This window comes from Chelon labrosus, assembly GCF_963514085.1.
Source record: "Chelon labrosus genome assembly, chromosome: 15".
Classification (NCBI taxonomy): Eukaryota; Metazoa; Chordata; class Actinopteri; order Mugiliformes; family Mugilidae; genus Chelon; species Chelon labrosus.
In genome coordinates this window covers 12,763,415-12,778,535 of record NC_140348.1, presented here as the reverse complement: position 1 = coordinate 12,778,535, position 15,121 = coordinate 12,763,415, and the positions used below count along the sequence as shown (strand labels likewise).

At 40.1% G+C, this 15,121-nt stretch overlaps 2 protein-coding genes across 2 annotated transcripts in view; one reads left to right on the top strand and one right to left on the bottom strand.

Moving 5' to 3' along the window:
• Window positions 1–3,718, top strand: part of LOC311500195 (VPS10 domain-containing receptor SorCS3-like) — a gene marked incomplete at its 5' end in the record, with an annotated part of 45,501 nt that extends 41,783 nt beyond the window's left edge. Inside the window, one exon of the mRNA XM_084561444.1 lies at window positions 2,564–3,718. Within this exon, the coding sequence (XP_084417570.1) occupies window positions 2,564–2,628 (65 nt within the window). The 3' untranslated portion in view covers window positions 2,629–3,718. The remainder of the gene's footprint in view (window positions 1–2,563) is intronic.
• A 4,588-nt stretch (window positions 3,719–8,306) lies between these two features.
• Window positions 8,307–15,121, bottom strand: part of LOC311500554 (VPS10 domain-containing receptor SorCS1-like) — a 41,643-nt gene continuing 34,828 nt past the window's right edge. The window contains exons 24-27 of the mRNA XM_084562043.1: window positions 12,198–12,297; window positions 11,848–11,956; window positions 10,697–10,851; window positions 8,307–8,619 (exon numbers count right to left, since the gene is read on the bottom strand). Coding sequence (XP_084418169.1) covers window positions 8,561–8,619; window positions 10,697–10,851; window positions 11,848–11,956; window positions 12,198–12,297 — 423 coding nt within the window. The 3' untranslated portion in view covers window positions 8,307–8,560. The remainder of the gene's footprint in view (window positions 8,620–10,696; window positions 10,852–11,847; window positions 11,957–12,197; window positions 12,298–15,121) is intronic.

Sequence of the window (15,121 nt, the reverse complement as noted above, 5' to 3'; positions counted from 1 at the left end):
TCAGCTGTTTTACAAGAGTATGATCATCTGCTTCTGCAGGTGTCTGTACAGCAGGATTAATATCACCGTCCATCTGTTAGAAATACTGCCTTCGTTGATTTATCCACCATGTTTTTTCACCATTGCTCCATAAACGCTATGACGTGTGGATTTAACTGCATACATGTATTATAAATATAATACAGGTCTTTCCCCAGCCAGTGGGAAACATGCCTCCTACCAGAGAACAAACATTAGCCAGTGTTAATTTAATTAAGGCCTGGGTTCAGTGACTTTATGCGTGCTCTGTTTAGTTTAAATGGCTTTATAGGCTCTGAGAAGAAGACTCGTATCACTGATAGTCGTCACAGGGAAAGTGGAGCTATTAAGGAAAACCAGTCAGAATTCATGAAGGTTAAAGCAGAATTTGACAGATTCGAATGAAAATTTTAACGTTTAGTTAAGAATCCTCATTTGATTTATGTTATCACTGAATGATTAAAACGACAGCGCACGTGGGCTTTTTAGAAATTTACGGCCGAGATGAAATCAGGATGAAATAAGCTGTAAAGGCGATTAGGGAGTCTGTGAGATACGCTGGACAAGGTGTCAGGTCAGTAAGTCAAGAAAACTTCAGCATCACAAAATCAAACCTCTGAGAGTTACACAAAAAAAAAAAAAAAAAAAAACACCTCAGGAGCATCAAAGTCTTTGAGTGTACAGAATAAAGCAGTGGAACAGTATGACCTGCTCTGTTGGTTAAAGCTTTAAAATCACTCAGACTTCTACTTCATGAGAGTTACTCCACAGAAACCTTTGTAATTTACTTTTTTATTTGTGTCAAATCCTTAAAGTGGCTTTAAGAGGCTGGCAGTGTATCAAATGAAACCTGACGCTTTTATTGATGAGCTTAAAACCTGTATCTGCAGCTCCTCTCTACTTTATGGAGCTCTACAGCCCGCGGCTCTCGTAGGGTTGTTTTGAGCCACAGAAAGCACGTGTTTTCACTGAAAACCAAAAACCACTGTACACAACCTCGTGCTCAGCACCAGACATCACCTAGACAGTTTTAGAGACTACATAGTCGGTGAGCGTAGTGGGGCATTCATCAGCTAAAAAGCTCGATATTTCTCTCAGAAGTCGGTGGAAAATAAAAACAGACCTAAAAGACGGTCGATATTGAAGTTACCGTTCATACTGTGCATTCCGTGACCAGAAACACATCTCCACATGAAAATATAAATATGAAAATAGATATTAAAAAGTTCATAACATGCTTCTGCTTCCCTCAAGTGGCCACAAATAGGGGCTATTGCAGCTTTGGTGGCAATAAACATGTAAAATGAAGTGTTCAAATCTTACACTTAACTTACGTAAGAATAAATAATAATTGTAATCAATGTTATATACGCCACTCTAAGTAAAAGTCCTGCATGAAACGTGCTAAAATGCAGAGATGTTTGCAAGAAAATACAGCATGGAGCTGTTAACTCATAGACATCTGATATGTGATATTCTCTACGCCTGGTCTAGTCCAATATTGTGTGTATCTCAAAGGCTTGTATAAAATCTTAAAAGTTGTTAAATATTAGTGGAAGCATAAAGTAGATGCTTTTAAATTAGCACATTTCAGGACTAACATCCATGTAGTGTGCAGCAAAATTACAATTTGTAAGGTAAAAGATGACATGGAGGTTAAAATTAAGATCTCATATCGGCCTCGCCTATTTAACCCTTATGGGAGCTTTTGGACACACATGAAGACTAGAGTTAGTACTTGAGTTAGCATTTGTAGCTCATTTCCACCACTGGTTATAGTAACAGGAAACTGGCTGAAAAGAAAAATGAATATCCATCTGGAAAAGGAAATGATTTTTGCTGCTGGTAGTAGTTTGAAGAAATTTAAGTTGCTTTTAACTTTTGTCCGTGGTCTCTTCTCGCCAGAGTTCTTTGAATCCTGCCTGGATTTGCTGATTTTATCTTTCACCTTACAAATTGTAATTTTGCTGCACATCGCATAGATGCTGGTCTTGAAATTTGCTCATTTTAAAACCAATTTAAATTTCATAAATCATTACTTCTTTTGCAAATCGGTACCGACACAGCCACATCTTTACGTTGATGAATTTACTGCCAGGTTATTAATTATATGATCTTTAAATGTGCCTCACACTGCTCTGTGCAAATGACTGAGTTTAAGCTGCTGACACAGTTCAGACACTGAAGTTCCACCTCTGAATAAGCCGCAATCTGAACAGCCACACTTGTCGCAGCGATCGTATCTTATCAGCCCTCCATCACCAGCTCAGCCCTGCTCAGATAGGCCACGGTCTCCGAGGGTGACAACAGGCGGCTTTTCAACCAAAGTGCTTGGGGCAATGAATTCGTAAAATCTTGTTCAAACCATTTGATCTTCGTGTAAAAAGATTAGAGAGGACTAGATTCGACTTTGGGCTGTTCGGTGTTGTCACCTTCACGTCTCGTAAACAGAGCCAAGATATCTAGCAGCATATAGGAGCAGTTCATGATGTCAAAGCACTTGACTGCATTTACTGATTTTCACAATTTGTTTTCATGTTTCCAGGAGGAATTGGAAGAAACATGGAGAGGATTGTAACAAGGGAATTCCCAAACTGTACTAATGTTTAAGGCTCTGTCACCGAGTAAGTACAGATTGTTGTGTTTCAATTGTGCTACAATAGCTGGTTGGCATCGTTTTTTCTGTTTCTCATTTATTTCACGCTGGTAGCTGCAATGGTTCAAAGTCATGTTTTTTAATTCACGTGGATAGATTAAGTGTGTGGTGTACTATACTTGATAAGGAACAGTCCACTGAGCCAGACTCCGGGGCCTCCAGTTTGAGGGCGGTTAGCTGCCGAAATGATACCGAGCACAAAATGTCCAAATAGCATCCAGGCTCTCGAGCTCTTTGCCACTGCCAATGATCGGACAGTTCTTATATTTTAAGAATAGTCGGATGACGTTTTTACTCGCTTTGACACATCTGGGTTGTCCTTTGTTAGAATAATGTACAGACAGCAGCACTAAAACAAACTACCCCAAAAAGCTTTGAGGATGGTATGTTATAGAGAACATTCATTCATTCATTCATCTTCTGTAACCGCTTGTCCTGTGAAGGGTGGCAGGGGGGCTGGAGCCTATCCCAGCTGACATCGGGCAAGAGGCGGGGTACACCCTGGACAGGTCTCCAGTCTATAGCAGGGCTAACACAGAGAGACAGACAACCATTCACACTCACATGCACACCTACGGCAAATTTTGAATCACCAATGAACCTACCGAGTCAATGTAATACATGTCAATATTGATATCATATAAATAAGACAAGTACCATGAACAGAGCATGTAGAGGCTTTATTGTATGTGATAGATTCAACATTGAACTCTTGGGAGTTGCTAAAAGGATATGTGTGTTATTCTAAAATGACACATTATAAACTTAAAGCAGCGCGTGGGACTTTTATCTCCCCCTTCTGGAAGTGAGAGTAATTACACGTACCCTGTGTGTGTATTACTTACCCCTACCATCAGTCCACTCACTTCTTTTAGCACTTTCCAGTGAGAAAAAGTCACACCAAAGGTTTGTCCCCCACCGTCAGCTACGATACTATACTTTTTGAATGTATTCCTTCCTCTGAATGGTTTATTTTTTCATTTGGATCACCAGAAACACTTGATGAATTCACAGAACCTGAGGGAGCTTTCACACCTATATTTAGTTCCGTTTAGTTAGTAAAATACAGTTATAACGTTGAATTTAACCTTGGTTTTGTTCGTATTCACAGGACAATCGAGAGAATACAATCTAAAAGAAGTCCTCGACGTTGCGTGACTGCAGATAGTTTTGTGATTGGTGATAATTTTGCGGGAAAATTGGATTCAAATAAAAACCGGAGCATCGACAGCGCGTGTAGACACTGGCATTTGCTGCTGTTCAGTGGTTCATGTGCACGACCAACGTGTTCAGTTGAGATGGTGCACTGCAGCCAAATAACTTTTTCTGCATACAGTACACTTATATATTATATATTTATAAGCTTATAGATAGTTGTAAGATTGTGGTATCGTGGCTTATTAACAGTAGTAACATTGCCCTGTGTGTAACCTGTGTTCATACCAGCCAAACAAACTGACCTGGTGGGGAAGTGCTCCCAATTTTGTAACGATGAACTAGTGTGAAAGCAACTTTAGTTACATTTGTAACCCTAGTTTCTGTGCCGCACTCCTCCTCAGCTCTGACAAACAATCAGTCACGGGTTAAACATAAAAAGCAACGATACCAGTGCGGCAGCCCAGAAATGTTGCCACAACTGATTTAAATCTGTATTGCAAGATACAGAGGAAATTAGCCTGGAACTGAATAGCTTGATCTCCAGTGTGTGAACTAATTTGGCAGTGAGACCGACGTTAATTTATCTGTAAAAGTCCTGCACTACAGCATCAATGTCATAAATGTTTTCTTTCTGTCTCACAGTACTCGTTGGTAGCGTTTTCCAGCTACTTCAATATTTTCCTCTATCACACAAATTGACCCAGGCTATAAAATCCGTCAAGTGTAACCATTTTATTTTGTTTGTTTAGTCATTTTTGTGTCTCTTCCTTGTACAAACAAGCATTGCTCTGACTCAATTAGAAATACAATTTATTTGAACTTTTGTTATTGCAGACTGCCATTGTCACATTGTTAAATCCACTTTAACTTGATAAACTTTTACCGCCCTGAAACTTGAGGTCTTTGAGTTGTAAATATAACGCGTATGTATAAAAATGTGGAAATCAGAAAGTTGTCTTTTTTTTTTTTTGTTCTTTTTTTTTTTTCTCTGTAAGATAACATGGTGCTTTCAATGACTGTTTCTCTCATCGGTTCATAACATGAAAGTCTGGCCTTAGTAGAGGAAATAACAACCTGTACATAGAATAACATGGAATTTGAATCTAAGCACTAGCTTCATCCTACTTTATTGTAAAGTCAGCAAGTTGAGCAGGCAGCAGTGTGTTTCCATGACTTTAAGTCCCACAAGCTATATGTCCTTTTTATTCATTTATTTTTTACAGTAGCATGCCCTAACTATCTGTGATAAAAGACTATATTGGGGTGAGCAAACATTGTATATATATATATAAATATATATCATGGTGATTTTAAAGTTTACTTGACACATTAAATAAATGATTAAACACCACGTCTAATAGTCCAGTTGTGAAATTGCCCAGAAGTTGTGCATGATATGATCTCTGATATGATATTGTTGCTTTTTGGTTGATTATATGAAAATCGTCTCGTTTTCAACCACATTTCTTACTGTGAACAAATTGCCATTTTGAAACTGTTCAAAAATAAATGTATTTTTATATGGAATTATGTTTTTCAATTATGCACGCACCCACTGAGTGTATGGCCGTGGTATATGTAAGGTTAGACGCTGAGTGAGAAATGTCTGCGTTGTCACGACGTAAGGCCAAAAAAAAAAATAAAAAATGCTCGGGAAGCTTTGTTTTTGCAGCATTGCCGCGATCTTATCTGACACGCAGGTGCCTTGTAGCCGCCAGTGTATCAGCCTCACCATAACGCTTTTAATGATCCCACGGAGGCTCTGAAGTCAGCTTTAATGGGAAGAAGTGTGATAACACCCATGTGAAGATCCCCATCTGACATTTAGACTGAGCTTCATTTTACCTCTATCCCTCAAGTTGCCAGTTACAGATGGTTTCTATTTTAACAGGGACAATTACCAGATTGTCGTCACGTGATGAGAAACAGATGATTTTGTTAGTGTTGCTCTTTCTGTGCGCTGATTCAGAAAAATAAAAGCACGGAACATCGAAATGTGAGAGCCGGTGAGGTTGGAAGGCAAAACTGTGCTGGTTGATTGGTTGAAATAAGTCCTCCTCGCTCACAAAGCGGCAGCTACCAGGCCCTTGTTCCTATGTTTTGCATTTTGTTTGCCACTTCAACGGCTTCATATCACACACCAATCTTCATCACTCCAACAGCCATCAACGCCCCGAGAGTCTTATTCTCGCTCCTGCTCTCAGTCTGAATTAACACCAAGGCCTTCCTCTAACTGCCCTGGGATGTTCGGCGGTGCACAATCAAATTGAACGGTGACAATCACTAATGGATGATTCGCTGCAGCCAGACACTGTAATGTAGCACTCAATGAAAGGAAACATGCTCATCAATTTCACACTGTGGCTAACACAATATTGCTGTGGGTTATTGTTGTGGGACATTTTTCATTCAAGGTGCTACCCAGACTGGGAAAATCTTCCTTGTTGATTGTGTGGGTGCGTGCGTGTGTTTGTGTGTTGATTTCCCGGAGAGGGGATAATTAATTTGTTGCTCAGTGGGAGAGCCAAGGAACTAGCCCATTAGAATCACTCCGGGCTACTTGGAGCCTTTCATTGTCCTCTTGCTCGGCCCCATTGTATCATGCAAATTGCAGCACTGAAACTGTGGGCACGCTAAGCAACACTTGTTAAGAGACAAAGAAGCAACTTACTCTACAAACTTGACCGGCACACACTCGGATTCAAGGTGAAGCTTTGCCTTTCATGAACTTTTCAGACTGAAAGCAAAATAAAAAAAGGCAGGTAATGCCCAGAAGAAGGACTTTACAACCAGCCACATTGCTTCTGCTTTATTCTGCAACCACGGTTACTTCTGCAAGATCAAATGAAAAACAATGCAGCAACCCACTAAATAATCACATCACTTGTAATGACTTTTAAGTTGTCCATCAGAAAATACCGCAGTTCACTTTTTTTTTTTTTTCCCAAATTTTTAAATAGCTTGAAAAAAAATAACATCATGCAAGTATGTTCACAATCATATTCACAGGTTAATAATTACTGGGACTTAACGGAAAATGTAGCCAAATAAATAACAAACACAAAACAAAACTTGTGTTGGAGAGTTCGCCTGAAGACCAGTGCGACTTCATTTATGCTTGAGGCTTGATCGGAGGGTTGGAGGGAAGAGGTATGGAGAGGCCTCGAGTCAATTTGTCTTTCTGACGTATGATGCTGACAACACTTAAAAAGAAAAGTTTGATGAAGAAGAACTTCAGTACTTATCCCGAAGAGACAGCAGCTGACCAAAGCTGTGTGCGTAGGCTGAGCCTTGTTGACAGGAGATACGTCTTCTCTATCTCCGTGTCCCTCGCAGCAAAGGAGATGAACAAATCTGCTGCCTTTTGTCTGCCGAGTCCTTGGAGGCAAACCTAGAACAAACGGCAGGCTCCTCTGCATTACTGTAAACTGGGGAAACGCCACGTGTAGCTGCTGGTATCTTCACGGTAGATAAACAGGCCAGAATAAATAACAAGAGGAACTTTTATTTCTTTATTTCTTCCTTCGACCCTGGCGTAGCTCCAGCGTTGTCCTACAAGAAGGCACGGCAACCTTCACAGTGAGATCAGTTCAAAGAAAAGATGAGAAACAATTTGCAACTGCGTCAAGGAGTCTTTTAACTTCATGGTAAATCCCCATCATCACGTAGACAACCTTGATCCAGTAGCTAATTAAAAGCACAAACGTAGCACTTTAATTAATTTCTTACTGCGTTACAGTAAGTGTTTGTGTCTGCTCTGTGGTGTCTTAGTTGTTCACGGGAATTATTCATAACATTCACATTTTGTTCTCTTTATAGAAACCAGAATGTACAAGAAATGCTCCTGGCAACAAATAAATACGAAGCGCAAGTTGAAAAGTCACTGGATTGTTTAACGGTCAAATTGACCACATGAGATTGCTTCTGCAATATTAATCAGCCAGAACGTTTGGGTGTAAATTGTGTAAAAGTGGGTTCATTTGTCGTCAATAAAATGACTTATTTGAGTCTCCTAAACAAAAGGGACTGCTCTGATTCACATCTGCTGTGTATACCTATCTAGTAATATCTTCTGTTCTTATTTTCTTCATGACATATAAAACATTTTGAGCGGCAGGGAGACAGGCTTGATGGAATACACAGATCTGGGGCTTGGAGCCCTCCTCCGTCTCCTGGATATTGCAAGCTTTCATTTGATGAGACTGTGGTGATAAGATGTACTGATTGTACAGAGCTTAATGAATCTGCTTCCCTCACTGTCTTACTTCTGATAAGCTATTTCCACACAGTTAAATAAAGTAAACTTCACAAACACAAGTCCAAATACAGAAACAGGAGATTACTATTATTATTATTTTTTTTTTTTTGAAGGAGGGGGGGTATTATTACACATCGGTCCCGTACTGCCGTTTGGAGCAGGCGCAGCTGTAACCAGCTGAGACAAATAACTTTTACTTCTTCCATTATGGATGTACATTATTTACATAAAAAGATCAACGTCCTTGCAAAAATACAAGTATTTCAGTCAAAAAGTGTTCCTTTTCAAGAAGCAAGTATAAATCTGTACAGTCTCCTCAGAGGGATTAGGCAGCACAGTGTGAACTGGTCCATCCATGCATGGGTAGCAAAACACTCGAGACCATTCATTGTGACCGTGGTTTCATAGCTTGCTGGAAGTAACTGCCAAAGAAGATGTATTGCTTTCGAGTCGGTCATAGACTCTCAACATTAAAACACACGGGGCGCTTCATCAGAGAGCTTGATGTCTGTGTGAGATGGCAGGTAGTCTGGCAAGGGAGAAGAAAGGAAAGAGACAGAGGAGGAATTTTATGTACCTATTTGCATATGGGAGTATTTTTTTTTGCAGGCAAACACATTTATCTCGGACGGGTCGATTGTTTAGAGGTAAATCAAATGGAACCACAGAGATGTTGCTTGATGAAAATGCTTTCACACCTATTGCTACGTTTCGGCTGCACTAATTATATCATTGGGTCAAATAATTCACGTAGACATCCTCATCACCTGATTGTACCTCACTCACCGGCCCGGACTAATACATCACCATGGCAAACACCGGTTGACAAATACATAAATATACGGCACATAATAATAACGACTGTACCTTGGCAACTTGGGCGACAACACAGGGGGAGGAATACTTGCATCAGCACTTAGCATTAAGTGAATATTAAGTATCTCTTCCCTGTCAGAGAGATTCAGCCCGTGGCCACACTTCCTACCTGTTGTGACAACTAAAATATACGGTCTTACCACGCAGACGCTTTGGGTTTTAAGTGCCGATGATGTTAGGTATGTGTCTGCAATTTCTACCACAGCCCAAACAAAAAGAAGGAAAACTACTTGTAGCATTAAATCATAATAATAATTTGGCTCATTTAATATGGGATTAGAAGATACGGCTGTATATACAACACAATATGTCTCCCAGAAAAATGAAGGCGGGGGATGACAGGAAATGCTAAATACTAAAAGCTACAAGCTCACTTTGTGACTTTTTTTCAGCATTTTGTTGGTATGTGAATATTAAAATTAGTAAAAAAGATGCCAGACTTCTTGTTGTACTAATCTTCATCATTTTAGTTAGCGATTAACAGTATATGTAGCTACTATTACCCAATATATATTCAGTATGTTGTAGTATGTGTGTGTTGATGCTAATCCCATCAGTACCGCTAACACGAGGATTGATGACTGTGGATTATCAGGTACAATGAGGAAATTGTTCTAAAAAAAAAAGAGATGAGTTGCCTAAAGTTTTTTTTAATTTCAGTTAGCACAGAAAAAGGAAGAAATGTGTGTAGTTTTTTTATGACAAGTATGTCAAACTGGAAGTTTGTGGTTGTGTGCTGCCATGGTGAATCATACGCTGCTACTCAACAAGAAAAACATGAAGGGCAGTAACGGTAACGCTTTTCTAACTATAGCGACTGAAAATGCTTTACAGTCCCAATGACACATCTAACCATTCATACCTGTACCAGGCACTGGGAGCTGTTCAAGGACACTTCGGCATGCGGTCCATGCATCACGTGGGATCAAACCGATAACCGTCTGGACAACCCGCTCTGCCCTGCAGTAGTGGCTTTATATCTACTTCAGTACACTAGATAATAAGTTTTGAGCTTGAAGTGTGTCCTTGTTTTGTATGTGAACAGCCCAGTCTAACGTCTGATCAACAACAATAACGTGATATATTCATGTATGGAAACATTAAACTTTTAACCTGCAATCCTGACAGGGAAACACTGCGACTGCGCTCTACATGTGACTATAATCTATCTAAATGTATGCATCACAAGGGCATCAGTGCGACTGACGCGAGCATGATGACTGCAGTGCCGCTGTGGCCCCCGTCACTGCTGCTGCCCACCAGAGGAGCCGTGGTCTTGTCAAGCGTACACTTTGTGCAGTTTGAGCTTAAAGCCGTGTAATGTATGCGTACTGTTTTGTTTTCTTTATAAACAAACCAGCCATTTCCATGCCTTATTCCGGAGAAATAAAAAAAGCCAGTTAACAGTGTGTTGTGTGGATTATAATGTAATAGGGGAAACTGTTCCGGGAAAGAGATGAATTTTCTAAATGTCATTTTTCAAATTCCGGTTACCACAAAATAAATGAAAACCATTTACTTCCATTATATCAGGTAAGTAATTATGCAGCGCATCAACATTTTGGCAACTTTGGAAGTTAGCTTCCTAGCTAGCCTACACTGTTGGCATATAGTCGATGCATTTCAAAACTATTCCAAATGAAGAATAAACATGCATTGTGCAACATGAGCTGAAAAATATAAACCTCGATAAAACCCTGCAGCTTTAAGGCAGAAACAGACACATATACCTCTGCTTTTTGTGTCCAGCTGTACATCCACATGATCAAGTGAGGTCAGCTTGTCCCCCTCAGGGTTTGGGACGGCTATGGAGGTCACCGTCGGGATGACCTCCTGTTCTTTGTCAGGCTGCTCCGCTGTGTACGTGTTCATCCCCGGGATCTTCCTGCAGGTCGTGCAGAGTGAAAAAAAAAAAAAAAAAAAAAGATTTAAAGAAAAAAAAAAAGAAAGTTAATGGAAACCTTGCTTTCTATCAGGCCTGTTTCACTAATGCTCTCACTAAGCATAATGTGTCGCGCACTATTTTTAACTGTTAAGGATGGGAGAGGATTGCTTGAAAGCTAGAAACTAGGGCATTTTGCATTCCATTGGGCATTGCTCTCTCACTTTCATATTGTTCACCTCAGTTTTCAATCAATTTTTCATCCCCTCAGATGCATCCCCAATTCTGCTTAAAACTAACATCTTGCATTTCTAATTTCAGACTTCTCCCCTCGTGGTTTTGTGCTGCAGCTGCTGCTGTGGCAGTAGAGGGAGCTTAAGAAGCCCAACGTTGATTTCTTAATGTAGTAATTAGCGCTCTGAAAGTTCAAGTTGAGTAATGTTTTACTTTATAATGAGTCAAATTCCACAAACTACAGAAGGAATTAAACAGTCCCCCGATGATTGGCACGGGATTACCTGCAGCAGAGGATGCTATTTACTGTATGTCCCTCACTGTATAATATATGTTGTCTCAGGACTTATCTGCTCAACCTTTCCTGCCACTCTGCAGAGTATGCCTCACCTTGAATGGCTGTGTTTAGCATTTCCGAAAGGTCAAGTCTCACATTGTCAGATAGATGAATATTGATAACAGCAGGACTCTGACACCCATTCAGCACTCTGGGAGAATTGATTAGACTGTCATTGCCTGTAATATTCTGCAGATTGAGACAGAGGGGAATTGTCTTATACCTCCAGCTATTATTGTGTGTCGTGGACATCCATAACTCAGAGGTATATGGAGTCTTAATACTTGGGGAAAGTTTTCAGCTTTCTTATAGAGGTGCTTGCTTATAGATAATGGCAGTGACTCTAAACAGAATAGAGCTGTGCAAACAAACACACACACACACACACACAAAAAACATTGCAGTGATTATTACCCAGGACGCCGTACCTCTTAAATTTATATATTACAAAGACAGCCAAGCCCATGAGTACGACTGACACGAGCATGATGACTGCAGTGCTGCTGTGGCCGCTGTCGCTGTTGTCCACCAGAGGAGCTTTGAAGGAGAAACATTAAATAAAGGAGTGCACATGCAAGCTAAATGAGGACAAATGTATATTTTTATCTTAAATAAATATAAATTATGTAACAATCCTGTTGAATATCTATGGGGAATTTGAGAACTAGGACTGAGAAAGAAAACTGTGGTGCATATATGGAAATCTACAACAATCGGACTGTATGATAAATGAATCAGGCTGCTATTTGCTCAGGAAAGAGGTGCCCCTCGGACTCACCTGGAGACAGCCGCGTGGCATACACGTTCACCTGCACCCCCGGTCTGAGTGTAAACTGGATGAGGTCTTGGTTCAGAGCACTTAGCAGAACCTGAGAAAGCTATCAGGGGGAGTGACGGAGCAGAGGAGACTCTGTTAGCAGCAGCTGTACACCAATATTCTTCCACAGTCATCAATATTTCAGCCGCAGTCATTTCATCCAGCGGCCTGAATTATGGATCGGAATTTTTGCTCCTTTCTAAAGAGGAGCAAATGTTGATGTGACGCACAGAAAGTCAAACCCGCCGCACTGACATCTTTAATGGCGACGGAGACCCTCTCAGGTAAAAGGTCGTTCTGCTCATTCGGCGGCAGTGACATTTAAAAAAAATAATCATCTTTCCCCGTTTCTTTCACAACAGGGGATTTTTTTTTTCCCGCCTATAATCCTTTGATATGCCTCAGTTTTTTTTTTTTTAGAGAGAAAGTGATTTAGGGATTTAAAAGTTCAGCGAGGCAACATTATTGGAAGTATGTTCTAATATCATAAAATTACTGTTTTAATTTTTTCTCCCCGAGAGTGCCTCCAGTTCCCTTGCTTTTCACACCTTGATGAAGCAGTCATTTAACAAGAGAGCAGAATGCCTTCCCATTGCCCATTTGAGTCCTTAGCCATGCCTCACTAATTCCATCTCCCTCTTTCTAAAATCTTTCCACTGGTTAAAATTAGACTGCTCTACACAGTATGAATAATTACTTTTTGTTCTAGTGGCATATCAGGGTCAGTAAATCTATTACACATTTTAATAAGCTGCTCCACGCATACACTGAACACGTGCACATGTGTACGTGTGGGCACACACTCAGTTAATGCCTCCGCGCTGCAAGTCATTCACTGGAGATGAGAACAGTGAACTGAAGATTTATTACCCTATTGTCTGTGAGGTTCTGCCAGGTAATCAGACAGGCTTTAGATAAATACATCTCTTTAATTCCCAATCCCGGCCGCCTGCCCCAGTTTGTCTCCTTTCTCGATGGTGCCAATTATATGATGCATCAATGTAATTAAATACCTATTAACTTTGTTCAAGACTGACTGTGAGCCAGTGAGATTATGTTTACTTGTGATACCTCACGGTCCTCTCCGTTATGACGAATAAATTAGCTTGTCTGCATCCAAAAAAGAAAAAAAACCCATCTCTCTTTTATTGTTTTGTTTGCCTACTCGATGGCTTTCCATAACACGATAAGCGATCAACGTCCAGCATTATGAAAATAATAACGCCGGCTTGAAATGACAGTGTTTTTTTCATGACGTGAAGGTTTGTGCAAGTCTCTAAACTTCTAAAAGGTGGCAGTGAGTCTGGTGACACCTTCCGATTTGCTTTGTGTTACTTCAGAGCTCTGGTGGATGCTGGTTCTGTGCTTTTTCATGGTGAGACATTGCCCTCTAGTGGCGATGCAATGCATTTCTCCTTAGGAGAAATTGAAAATAGAAAGTTTTAATCTTCTGTGAGACAATGAGTGCAACCGTTTAGTGGCAGGGGAAACAAACATAAATGAAACTTGTGCTGCATGATTAAACCACTACAAAACCATGAATATAGTAAAATTAAGAAGCAGCTCCGAGTGACTCTGCAGGCTTTACTGTGTGGAGCAGAAAGCATTAAGCTAACAGTATGGAGCTATATAGGATGAGGTGGAACCTACACTACAGTGTGTGATGCATGCTAATAACACTAAGCCTATAGAAAACACATTCCTCTTGTTTCCACTAAATTGGACCACACCAGAGTCTGTGCATGTTTTAGCCCAATTACCACAAAAAAAATAAATAAAAATGCACAGTCCTCATTACTGCTGACCTTTCCTGAGCCATAACATTGCATTTTTCCTTCCCACCACGCAGCCAGTGGCATCCATTCGTTTCACCACGGTATGAAAATACATTTGCAGAGACGTTAAACTGGGCTGACTTAGGTAATCCATCACAATGAGCATTGTGTCTGCATGTATTTTTGTCAAAGTTAACCTTATTGTTGCACGGCAATGGAGTGCAGACTTTCCAAATCAAGCCGCACTTAAAAGCGCGTTACTATGCGACGATAATGTAGCTCTGACAAAAATAAACGCAGACATCGTGCTCATTGTGATGTATAGCCTCGACGAGGCTCCGAGCCTGAACAAGTTGATTTTCATACCTAGGTTAAATTAAATGGAAATGATGGCTCCATTGGAGGTAGGAAAATGAATTTGAGTGCGATAACGCAAGGGATGTGCGATTTCTGTAGAGAATTTGGGGCTCAAATAAATACACTGGGCCAGGGAACAGTAGTCAGTAGTCAGAGAAAAGACTGGAGGTGTCTGCGTGAGTATTGTCTATATTTACTCTATTTTAATTACAGTGCATGGATATTTTAAGTACAGTGGACAGAGAGAACACACAGTTACAGTAATGTGTAAATGTTGGAGAGAGAATCTGAGATAATTGATGATGATTGCACTAAATATAGGAAAATTGAATGTTATAAAAGTGATAAATCTATGCTGGATGCAGGACTTTTTATCCTTTAACATAATACGATGATATCAACAGTATATAAAATAGACCATATGCTGTGTATGTGCCTATAATGGGTTACACATTACATATATCACTGACAATCTGGATAAATCTTGTACTGTGTTCCCTTAAAACTATCAATAAATACGAGAGAATGACATGCGACCTTGTGGAAGAGAAACAAGATAAAATATGTTCCCTTTTAAATACAACAATGGAGCTTAAACTGATGCCTCACCCGTGTGACACTCTAAAGTAAAGGTTGTATTCTCCAGGGATGCTCCCTCTAGAGACACACTCTTAACTTCCCCAGCATGCCTTTTTTTTTTTTTTTTTTTTATCCACACAAACAATCCACATTGTGCTGAGAGTCTGCCAGACG